This window comes from Planococcus citri, chromosome 2, assembly GCF_950023065.1.
Source record: "Planococcus citri chromosome 2, ihPlaCitr1.1, whole genome shotgun sequence".
Classification (NCBI taxonomy): domain Eukaryota; kingdom Metazoa; phylum Arthropoda; class Insecta; order Hemiptera; family Pseudococcidae; genus Planococcus; species Planococcus citri.
In genome coordinates this window covers 2,354,479-2,367,253 of record NC_088678.1, presented here as the reverse complement: position 1 = coordinate 2,367,253, position 12,775 = coordinate 2,354,479, and the positions used below count along the sequence as shown (strand labels likewise).

Sequence of the window (12,775 nt, the reverse complement as noted above, 5' to 3'; positions counted from 1 at the left end):
ATCCTACCAAATTTTGAGCTCAATAAAAATTTTCGCTGGTACTCAAAAATCCAATTTTCCAATTTTTCGTAATTTCGATATTTTGAGAACCCCTGGAAAACTAGAAACCTGCGATTTGCGCCAAACGTAACGTTTTAAGGTATATATTCAATTATCTGGATGAAAAAGTTAAATTAAGTTCCCTGTATATTCGTAATTTTGGAACTTTTTTTAGAGCCCCCACTTTAGGCACCCCTAAAAAGGCGTTTATGCATATTTTTTCAAATAAATCGAAGAATTCACGTTTGAAACACACTAGCAAGTGCTCTATAATTTTTAATTTGATTTTTCCTGTAACTTTCAAAATTGAGCTATTTTAGGTCAAATTCTGGCATTTTTACTTCGTTGAAATCATGAAAACGTTATTTTCACGTCTTTTCGAATAGGTAGTTAAATCTCAGAATTTGATTCAAAATAGCTCAATTTTGAAAGTTACTGGAGAACTCCTACGAAAAATGATCGAGCACTCATTAGTGTGTTTCAAAAAATGTAAATTCTTCAATTCATTTGAAAAAATATGCACAAGAACGACATTTTTAGGGGTGCCTAAAATGGGGGGCTCCAAAAAAAGGGTTCAAAATTACGAATATACAGGGAGCTTAATTCAACTTCTTCATCTAAATAATCGAATATACACCTCAGAAGGTTACGTTTGGCGCAAATTGCAGGTTTCTAGTTTTCCAGGGGTTCTCAAAATATCGAAATTACGAAAAATTGGAAAATTGGATTCTTGAGTACCAGCGAAAATTTTTATTGAGCTCAAAATTTGGTAGGATGGAGGTCTTTCAGATACTAATAAACTGTGAAAATATTTTTAGCGGGGTTCGAAGGGGTAGGTCCGAAATGGTGGTTCCAAAATTTTCAAAAAATTGAAACCCCCCAATTTCTGCCCCCAGGGGTCGAAAATAGAAAAATCTCCTCGTATAACGTTTATCGGTTTCAAACAGATATTTTATGCAAAAAAAGTTTTTGAAAAGAATACTAAGTGGTTCCTAAAATTATGTTTTTATTCGCAACTTTGGGAACCCCTGGAGCCCAAAAAATGGCCATTTTGGGTTCACTAACCACGGATTTGTATTTCGTACATATATTACAACATTTTAAGAGTGGTTGAGTCGATAACTAGCTTTTGCCAAAAAATGGCCTTATCGCAACTCCTCCTTTCGATTCAAGGAGGTTATAATTTAAAATTATAGGTGTCAGTTCAAAATTAAAAGCACATTTTTGACAAATTCAGACCAATTTAAAAGCTCTAAAATGACCTAAGGTGATTACCTCAAATCGGGTGAAAAGGGGTACATACCTAAATGTTGTACTCAGACCAAATGAAAATGAAGAGTTCCTCTTATGGCATTTAAAAATTTAATTTTTTATTTAATTTTTTTTAAAATTCACATAGGTAGTCAAGTTGTTTAATTTTTTTTTCTAAAAGGCCCATCTGGAATTTTACAGTAATTGCCTATAAAACATGGTCAATGGGGTGCTAAGAAAGCACTCATCAACGTTATAGTTAAGTACATGAAGTTCATTTTTGACCTTTGCAGAGCGATTTGAAATTTCTTCGGAAAATCGAAAACTCGCTGGAGGCTTCAGAATTTCAAGTTTTTTGGTAAATGTTTTCAAAAATTCATATAATTTGACAATTTTTAACGATCTACGTTTTTTGAAAAAAAAGATACCTACCTAGGTACTCTCCCCGAAGCGAATTTTGTCATTTCTGGTCATTGTGAACCGTCTATGTGCGATTTTCAGGTTCTCCAGTATTTTAAAATTTTTCTAGAAGGCGTGAAAAATAATTTTGGCAGCTAAAAATCGAGTTATGACTTATTCTCGACTTGTTTAAAGGGTCTATGCACATTTGAACGAATTCTCAAGCGGGCAACTGGAGTGCAGTTTTTTGACCAAAATACCTAGGTACCTACTGACTTATTAAAAGAAAAATTCAAAAATCAAAAATTTTTTAAAATTTTTACGAATGGCTGTATGATGTCTACCTTCCCCCCAATCAGAATTTCACAGTTTCGAACTATTCTGTAGCCCCAGCATGATTTTCTAGTTCTCCAAAATCGAGTCGTGCTTTATGCTCGATCTACATTTAACGAGTTTATTTGCATTTGGGCTGATTTCCAGCGAACGCCTCGATTATGTTTTTTTTTTGACTTTGACTAACATGTTCATTTTGAATTTTCAAAAATTCACCAAAAATCAAAAAATCAATTTGGTTAGCTGAAATTTGAGTTATGAGGGCTTCCAACCATGTTTTTTTTTTTTTACAAGAATCGTAGTTTTGTTAAAGTTGGAGGCTTGCACTTTCATAATAAATTCCTCGGTGAGAACAAATCCTGCACAATCCATTCAAAATTAGGCTTAAAGCTTGGTAATCGAATCTGGACAAAAATGAGTGAAAAATTTAGAACTCCTTTGACATTAAATTATATAATTTCGAAACCTACGAATTTCAATGTTAAAACCAAAATACGTAGCTAAAGGTTGTAGGAAAACAGAGTTGCCAAAAACTTTACGACTGATTAAGAATTTCAATTTTCTCACTTATCAAATGAAAAAGTCAAATTTCGACCCAACGATTAGGTAAGTATATGTATAGGTACCTAAAGTCTGAAATTAGACTCGAATACTTCGAGTGGTTATTTTAGAATTTAGCCAATAAAACAGAACTTATTTACTTCGATTCAGTTCGTTCATTGACACTCGAAAATTCACAAAGTAAACCTTATTACGTTATTTTTGTTGGGGGTGATTCTGCATAGAAGGTACCTTCTCGACAGCATGTCCTTTCACTCAGGTAGGTATACCTTTAGCGTTCGTATATACCTATTCGTAATTTTAAAACGTAGAGAAGTAAACGCGCGCGTGTGTATGTTGACCTTTTAGGACATTGAATATTTATTAGAGTAAAACACGGCGAACAAATTCGTTTAAAATTCAATAATAATATTATTCTCGAAACAATTAAGTAAAAATTTTCCAACTACAAGTTGAACGCTATATATATGTACTCGTAGTACCGTAAGGTAGTACCTACAACGAAATACACTAGGTACACATCCGTTTAGTACGTCGTAGTACACGATATTCGTTAAAACAACAACTCGTCTAATTAACTGTCGTGTTTTAAATGTTGTATAAGTTGCATAACCGCTGCTGTACCGGTACAACTAAATTTTGCAGTATAAAATATCCGGCGGCACTGTTTGTAAGGCAACTTACTCGTATTTTGCACAAAACTATATATATACGAGTACACGCTGGCTTCGCTGTGCTGTACATGGAACACGACCCTGCGTCGCGCATTTATCGGCGCAATTTTTTTTATTAACTCGACGTATAAGTCGGTAAAAGTTAACCCAAGAAAATTCAACGCAACAACAACAAAAACACGATCGCGATGGCGAACCAACTTACAACACTTATTATTATTATTATTTTTATTTTTCTAAAAGAAAAGGAAAAAGAAAAAGAAAAAGAAAACCTCATATATACGATGTAGTTGAGGTAAACTCGCGTACGCTAGATTCTGGTTGTTGTTGTTGTTGTTTTTCTTTTGCTTGAAATTCATAAACGTCAAAGTACCCGAATGCAAATATCCAGATATTACAACCGAGAAAAAATGAATTTTTAAACACGCCGACGACGACGACGTAGCCTTTACACGAGATATTAGTCAAATGGAAAATTCGAGAACATTCTCAGGCGTGGAAGGCGCGATAACAACGGAACAGAGATACACGAAAACATTTTTATTTTTATTTATTATTTATATGTAGGTACTACCTATTGTACCTGCTCTTCTACACTCAAAGTCCCTCCGTAAAAAGACAAACACACAGACTTGTAGGTAGTATTAAGTATATACCTACGTGCGTAAGTACACAGTATTTACCTATTACAGTACCTATGTATATATAGGAGCACCAGCACCGGCACCGGCATCACTACTACAATCTTATTCTCCTCTTACTCTAGTCGTAATTTTGTATCGGTGTGAGTGTGTCTGTGTATATAGTATATACGACGTTTGTGACAAGAATTAGGTCGTGTATGCCGGTGGTATATACATATACGACGGATACAGTTTACCAGCAGCCGCTGCTCATTATTTAAGGTATGCTACACTTTCGACACGCCTTCCATCCATTTTTAGCGTATAATTTTTTTTTTTTTTACTTTTTTTTCGCTTTTTACTTTTTCTATAACGAATAATTTATCTAAAAATTGATCTCCGCATAGGTATAGGGTAGGTAGTACAGTCATAACATCCATACCACACGGTAGGTATAAATTGCATATATACACTCGTAGGTACTATAAGTTACTCGTATGTAGGTATAGTGGGTATATATCCGTATTATGTACATATGTACCTACACGATGCATAGGTAATTACATACAATCATATAGGTACTTACATTTCAACTGAACAGTACTTATACTCGTAATATTTACATAGGAAAAAAATTGATAAAAATAAACATCGTTTTAAAAACGATTACATTTTTACATCACATTGGAAATTAAAGGAATAATAATATACACGATGTCTGAAAAGTTTTTATCAGCACCAACATATGCAGCCTTGGGCGACTGAGAACTCTACGTCTCCACTAGGGTGTACCTTAGTTGCAATTTTCCAACTCTCACCCCCCCCTAATTGTTACCTGGGATGGGAAAATAATTCCTTATTTTTTATTTTCCCCCTATCTGTAAAAAAAAGTGGTGCCAGTAGCTCGATCCCTAAGCTAAAAAAGTCAAAAAAATGAAAAAATGTTCAATCTATGAAAATTTTCTGTTTCCGCGTCAGAATTTTTCTAAATAATTCCCTTTTCAAGAAAAAACTCTCCCCGAATCTCAAACCGTATTGACCCCCCCCCCCCAGTAGCCTAAGGAGCCCCTAAAAGTTGAAGAAAATCACAAAAAAGGAGAATATTAAATCAAAATCAGTGAAAATGTTTTGAAAATATTTCATTTCCACATTAGAATTATTCTACATAACCCTCTTTTCAAGAAAAAACTTTTGATGGACCCCAAAAATGATGTTGGCTCTCTTGTACAAAGCCCCCTCCCCCCCCCCCAAAAATGGGAAAAATGAAAAAATATGATAGGTAAATTGATTTCTGTAGAAATTTGCTGGAAATTTTACATTTATGGGCAGAATATTTCTGAATACGCACTTTTTCAAAAAAAAAATACCCTCCCCCGGTTTCCCAAATGATGTCGGTTCCCTATATAAAGCCCCTCAAAGTCGAAAAAAATCAACAAAAAATGAGTAATTCATATCTGTACAAATTTTTTGAAAATGTTTCATTTCTGAGCAGAGTACTTTTAGATGCCCACCTTTTCAAGAAAAATACCATCAGGTCCTCCAGATGATCTCGATCTCCTTTTATGACCCCCCCCCCCCCCCCAATGAAAAATATCGAAAAATATGAAAAATGGATGTCTGTAGACACAATTTATTTGGAAATTTTTCGGCTCTGACCAGAATACTTCTCGATGATTTTTTTCCAAGAAAAACTTTTCCTCAGCCGCCCCCCAACAATGTGGGCCTCCTACATAGAGACCTCCAAAGTTGAAAATATGGAACTAATGGAGGATTCTAAGCGATTTTTTTCCAAGTTTTCAAAAGTCATACATTATAAGATATCAGAACGTCAATAAGTCTTCTGTGAAAATTTGACATAGGTAATTTTATTACAAGCTCTTAAAAGTCAGACTTAAGATCTAAACGTCTACTTCAATGTTACTCAAAGTCAAAATATCAGAATCAGAAATAGGTAATTTTCTATACAAGTGTTTAAAGGGCTGACATGATGTCATAGATTTATCGAAATTTGTTCCAAGTTCTCGAAAGTCAGACAAAATATTGTAAAATTGTAAAAATATTTTGTTAGTGATGAATTTTTTCCAAGTTTTTATACGTGTCTGACATAGTACTTTAAGATGAATATCGACCAAATCCCAGAATTGAGGGGGTCCATGGAAAAGGAGTCTTGGTCATTTTTTTTGTTTTTTTTTTCTTTTAGAATTTTAAATGTAAGTATTAAGTTATTTTATTTTATTGTTTTTGGTAATTTCACCAATTTCACCATATTCAGTGATAGGTATTGAAGTGTTCTTCCATAAAAAAAAAACAAATTGGAAAATGTTTGCTTGTAGAAAATTTTTTAAAGTCCATTTGAACGTATAAAAATCAGTGAAAAAATAATTGACCAAGGCCCCTTTTCCATGAAGCCCCTCAATTAAAATTTAAAAAAAAAACAAAAACGTAAAAATATTCATTTTTTTTCATTTTTGAGGAAAGGGGACAAGTTCCACTTTTTCATCATAAATAGAGAAGTCAAAAAGATTCAACAGTAGGTATTTCTAATGAAAATAAACCAAATCCAAGCAGTAAAATGTAAAAAAAAAAGTAGAAACTTTATTTTTTAGGATTTCTTACATATTTTGAGGTGAGGGAGGGGGGAGAGGAGCTTCCTAGCACGACTTATTTTTACCAACTTGATTGGAGAAATTTTTCTCATGAAACCCGACAACATTTTAGGGTGTCGTCAAATATTTTTTTCACTAATAGGTATAAATAAGAGCTCTCTCATCTAATCCATTTGCCTAAGTAGGGACTTGACAGAGGTGTTGGAACTAGAAAGTTCACAATTTTAAAGATTTTGTCTGATACTTCGATTATTTTCATATTATGTAAAATGGCGGGGGGGAGTCATCGGCCCCACTCATTTTTCACCGAGGGGGCTGAAAATTTCATGGCGTGATTTTCTCACCAGAGGTAACAGTTTCAGGTGGTGGGATAGCAAAAAAACGATTCCCCCCACCATGTGTAAATAAGGTACACCCTAGTCCCCATTACTGTGATTTTCTAACATAATCAGACACATATTCAGAAAGAAAAGAGGGAGAGATGGTAACATCACAAAAAGTGCAAAACATTTACAAAATTAGTGCATCATACATACATAAGTAGATACTTGATCAGCGAATGAAAAAAAAAAACAAAGAGATAGAAGGAGAATAGCTCGACTGAAGCAAAACAGAAGTATAAAATTTCAAACGAATTTCGAGTTTAATTTTGAAATAGGTAATGCATATTTACTGAATGTTTCATGCACAGTTTGATCATTCTATAATCACGATGACAACCAAAATCGAAAAATCTAGACAGAACTCACTTCCTCCTGGCGCAGAGCCCCCATACCTTCGGGAAGACCATTCCATCTCAAATCATCGAGTTTTCTGCATATGGTCGACGGTTTTGAACATCCTCCTGGCGCAGAAACCCCCCCCCCACCTTGATCAAAATTCTTCAATTTTCTTTTTTTTTTGCGAGCCACCCTAGATAAATATTACATGCCTACTCGACAAAACTGAACGAGAATCACATTTTCTCGAAATTTCTTGGAGTTTTTCAAGTCAAAAACACGAAAAAAGTAGTCCATAGTTTTTTATATTATTATGCTAATCAAAGAAATTCAGATAGTTACCTATTTTTTTTAAAAAAAATGTCAACGAATGTCATTAGATTTTTTTTCAAAATTTAAATTTGGTCAATAACATACTTATCTACTCGAGATCGAGTAAAATTTATTTGCTTTATTCTCAAATGGTTCCGTGAGAAAATCGTTTTGCATTTTTCAAAAATTTTTATGATCAGGATTTAAATTTCAAAAACCAATTTCTAATCCATATCGAAGGTGCTCGACGTAAGAAATAAATTATGATAAAGACAAATCAGACATACGAGTACACACAGCTACACACGTTTCTTTTTAAAAATTTAATTACGGTGATAATCGACCCATGATCCGGACAATAATATAGTATTTTTTTTTTTTCAACGTATCCTACGTACAATGTACATACATAAGTAGGTATGCGGTACGCGCAGAATAAAAACGAGGAATAAAAAAATTAAATAATTATATTACAAATCTAATGCATTTCTTTCATCGCGTCTTATTGCTTGCCTATTACACGCTGTTGGCGAATTTTTCTTACAGTTAACATAACACTCGTCGTAAACGTCATTAAAGTATAGAGCTATGTATAGGTATAGATAGGTAACAAGACAGGATAAAAATTAAATTTCATACAATACAAAAACACGCTTTATATGTATTTTTTACCACATCTACAATCAATAAGTCTCGTAACTTTTTTTTTCGAGAAAGGGCGCGGGCTCGCGGGCAAGCACCTGGCGAAATTACGCGCACATCTCCGCATTGTAAAGAAAATTTTTCTTCTTTTTTTTTATACCTAATACACGCAGCAAGTGGCGAAAACTTTTTGTTACTACGTAAATACTCGCACTAAACAAAATTCGTATTCGCCTTCATCGTCTTCTTCATCGCCGCCGTTCAACATAACCACCAAACCGTAAACTCATTACCATTCCACACGATGTTCTTTTTCACGCAGACATTTTTTTTTCTACTTCTCTTCCGAGCTTAATTTTTTCCGCGCAATATTACATCTTTTATGGTAAAAAAAAATAAAGGAATGGAAAAAAAATTACATAGAAGGAAGAAAAAACAAAGGAACACAAATAAGTAGTTAGAGATATCGCGTAACGTATTACAATAAACGATTAAATACGTATAAACCTGATTTTTTTTTTTTTACTAATCAACACTCGGCACTCCTGTGCAGCGTTAAGTCATCACAGTTTTACATTTAGTTCCCAAAACCTTTAATGATTGTGAATACTCGCCTTGGAAATAAATAGTATCTCTTTTTTTTCTTTTTTTTTTCTTTTTGCTAAAACGATACAATTGTACGTACAAATTTTGTGCTTGTAATGCAATCAGCGAAACAACAAGCGAAAAAGGAGCTGGTTCATTTGCTAACATTGTGGTAAAAAAAATTAAAAGGAAAAATCTTTCGTTCAAACTTTCAAACTGTCGAGATTTTTACGAAATTATTTTATAGAAAGATATGTAATGTAAAAAAATGGCAATTGATTTTTTTTCTTTCGCGATCGCGATTAAACGCATATTATCCAACCAGTTGTGTATTTTACGATTGTGTACAGGGCTACGAAATGAACTGGCCCGAGACCTTTTGCGTACGAAATGTTGGCAGTATTGCGACAGTTTTTTGTCATATTGTCTGAAAAGCACGAAAAAAGCGTTATTAGTAAATGTGTAATTACCTTCATTTTTTCTCCTATGACAGTGATGACAGGGTGGATTTACACGAAGGTAGTGCCAACATGAAGCTAGGACTGTCATTTATACCGACATCGAGTGAGCCCCACTGTATTCTCATGAGAGAAAAATAAATGTACCCGAATTCGGGGTTTCGAGTTTATTTCTCAAAACACAAATTTTTGAGAACATTGAGAAAATAATGCACAGTCTGAAACCCCTTTAATCAACACTTCAATTTGACCAAATTAATTTTTTGATTTTTGGTGAATTTTTGAAAATTGAAAATTTGAATATTTTCGATTCAGCAATTCGTGCTCTAAAAAAAAAAGTAGGTATATATTCAGCAATAATGAGAGAATTCATCAGTCCTGAAACTAATACCAATACCTCCAGATCCACATTTTACAATTTTAAGCCATTCTCGAATTTATATTTTTTCAGATTTTGAAAAATTCCCCCAAAAGATGTAAAAATTGACTCGCGCAGCTGAAAAACCAGTTGTAGCTTGAAAAGTTCATTATATGTAATTAGAGTTAATTTCCAGGCAAACACCTCAAATGCGTTTCCAGCGTATGTTAATCTGAATTCAGAAAACATAAGTAGGTACTGGAGGTGTCTGCTTGAAAATTGACCCAATTGCAAATAAACTCGTAGAATAGGTTGAGCATAGGCTATCAATCTATTTTCAGCTAACCAAATTAATTTTTGCACCTTCTGGAGAAATCTCGAAGCTCTAAAGAAATCGAAAATTGTACTGGAGGCTTTATATAATACTGTGAAATTCGTTTCAAAAACTTCTCTACGAACAGAAAATTTTTGATTTTTCTCATTTTTTCCTTCAACGTTGATCAATAAAATGCTTTCGGGGTGTCCTCCTGGAAATCGGTTCAAATTTGGATGAACATGAACTCGCTAAACAGATCAAACATGAACCATAACTTTTCAGCTGCCTAAATTAATTTTCACAAAGAGTCCACCTGGAAATTGATCCAAATGAGAATAAACTTGTTAAATAGATCGAGAATGAGCCACAGCTCCTTTTTTAGCTGCCCAAAATAATTTTCACGCTTTCCGGAGAAATTTCAAAATAGTCGGGGGGCTCACATGAAGATCAATTGCACCCCCTGCCGATCCTCCGGTACAACTTTTTTCTTAAAGGGGGAGTCTTTTAAGGAACATTTCTTGCTCTTGTCCTCAAAAAAAAGTGGCCCTACTTACAAAATGGTGGTCATTTTGATTGACAGGTCAGCCAAAATCGTAGATTTTGCGTTTCAACATAGGACTAGCATAAAAATTTTTAAAGCGTACAAAAGTAGATCGAAAGAGCAGGCAATTCATCACCTGTCAAAATTTCAAGTGCTAAAGTGCCTTTTTCGATTTTTGGTGAATTTTCAAAAATCAAAAGGTCAAAGTTGAGAAAAAAACAAAATTTTACCAAATTGATCAAGAAAGCTGAAATTTGAGATATACCCCATTTTCGACCTGCCAAATCAATTGGCAACTGTTTCGAACCGTTTTGAACAGTTCTGGAGCCTCCAGCAAATTTTTAAAGCTCGAAATTCCTACAAAATTTCATCAAATGGAGTTGGAAAGCCGAGATTTGAAATTCACCTGCAGTTGACTTCATAGTGTATTGAAATTAGTTTTCAGAATTAATTTTGACTTTCCAATTCCAACTCCATTTGATGAAATTTTGTGGGAATTTCGAGTTTTAAAAATCTGCTGGAGGCTCCTGAACTGCTCAAAAAGCATCTACATTTTCTCATAAGATGGTGGCGAGCCTATCATTTTTTCAACTATCTCAAGATTTGAGTACAAAGGTTGACTTGAAAAATCAATCTTCAAGTACCTATTTTATTTTCCTCCCATCAAAATACAAAATATATAGAGGGTTATTCCTTGGACTGGTTACGGTCCAAGCTACACGCTAGTACTACTCTCGTGTAAATCTGATCAAGTCTTACTAAGGCTAATAAGTAATTTTTCATTCATTAAACCATCATGAAAACTAATACATATTACAATGAATTGCGAAAAAAAGTTCATTAGAGACTTTCATTTTGAACTTAAAATCATTCAGAAAAATTTTCAGCTCCGGATATGCCCAATGACCCTGAATGGGAGATATGGGTCTTCAAAGAGGGGGCATTTTCGAAAAAATCGTGGTTTTTTTACGCTCCAACTCTTATCCAACCTGTTTTGAGCAAAACGGTATAGTTCCAAAAGTTGGTTTTTGTAGTTTTGCGTCGACTTAGATCATTGCTATTAAAATCCAAGATAACTTTGAGGGCCCCACTGAGAGGTTAAAAATTTGCAAATCACCTATTTTTAGGTAATTTAAAAAAAATATATATTTTCCTTTCAATATCTCGAATTGAATAATCGATTGACGAAGAATCTCAAATATTATCTTTTGAAATTTATACCTAACCAACTTTTCCCAAAGCAGATATAAGGTGAGGCTTAGAGCGAAAAAAGCACGATTTTTTCAAAAATTCTCCCATTTTGAGGATCCAATTTCTCCTTCCAAGGTACTTACGGAGCTAAAATTCATTCCGAGTGACTTACAAGTCAAAATAGGTAAAGGTTTCCATCAAATTCGCTCAAAATCCTTCGACATTTTCCCCTTTTTTTCGCAATCCACCCTAATTACTGTCTAGGCTTTTATTTTATACTCATAATTGAATCTAAAATATTGAAAATTAATTACCAGCGCTTTCCAGTAACTGAGGAATGTATTGTTTCCAAAACACGCACGGTCTTATTCTCGGTCCTTTTCCAGTTTGCGAATTGTTCACATCTAAAGTCAAAAACTCTCTACCATCGGCAGTATGCAGAGGCCAGTATATCGAAGTCCAAGATCCATCTTCATTTTGACTAGGATTTCTACAACAACAACACAAAAAATATACACAATAGAAATGTAGGTATGAGAGTAAAAAAAAAACGTTGTAATCTCGAGTCGAGTTGCATGTAAGCATCATATCTATCCTTTTTACTCCTCGTCGTAAACGACAAATGCCTTTTTTTTCGAAAAAAAATCTAAGATAATTTTAATTGCGAATCGTTATCGAGTCGCTTGCATCGATGTAAAATGTCAATAAATGTCAGTTACATGCGTAGATATTCTTGTCGATGGAACGATTCCCTTCGTCATGCAGTCTTCATTGTATATTTTCTAGTCTTTTTAGTAAACTGATGTAGGTAGTAGGTAGTTTTCTTCATTTTTTTTTTTTTTTTCAGAAACGAACAGAAATAATAAAAAATTGATATCGCTACGTTTTATTTTTTGCGCACATCAATTTTCACAAAAGTTATAATTTATCTAAATTTGCTAACAGGGAAAAGGCAAACTTTTACCGTAGATATAGAGTAGAAAGTTTTCTGCAATTTACGCAGGCCATTTTTTAAGAAATGTTCACTGGGTGGGCAAGGGGACAGTGGCATAGCCAGAGGGAGGGGTGAAGGGGGCCATTGCCCCCACTCACGAGTAAAAATTTGAAATGAAACATGCAAAAATGGCCTTTTTATCATTTTGGGATCTAATTTTTCAAAAAGTGTGG

The 12,775-nt window shown here is 34.0% G+C and overlaps 1 protein-coding gene across 2 annotated transcripts in view; it reads right to left on the bottom strand.

The window, feature by feature from the left end:
* Positions 1-4,144: 4,144 nt before the first annotated feature.
* Positions 4,145-12,775, bottom strand: part of LOC135833978 (acetylcholinesterase-like) — a 93,639-nt gene continuing 85,008 nt past the window's right edge. For both annotated transcript variants that reach the window (XM_065347807.1, XM_065347808.1), the window contains 2 exons: positions 11,923-12,098; positions 4,145-9,171 (listed from right to left, as the gene is read on the bottom strand). In XM_065347807.1, the coding sequence (XP_065203879.1) occupies positions 9,047-9,171; positions 11,923-12,098 (301 nt within the window). In that variant the 3' untranslated portion in view covers positions 4,145-9,046. The remainder of the gene's footprint in view (positions 9,172-11,922; positions 12,099-12,775) is intronic.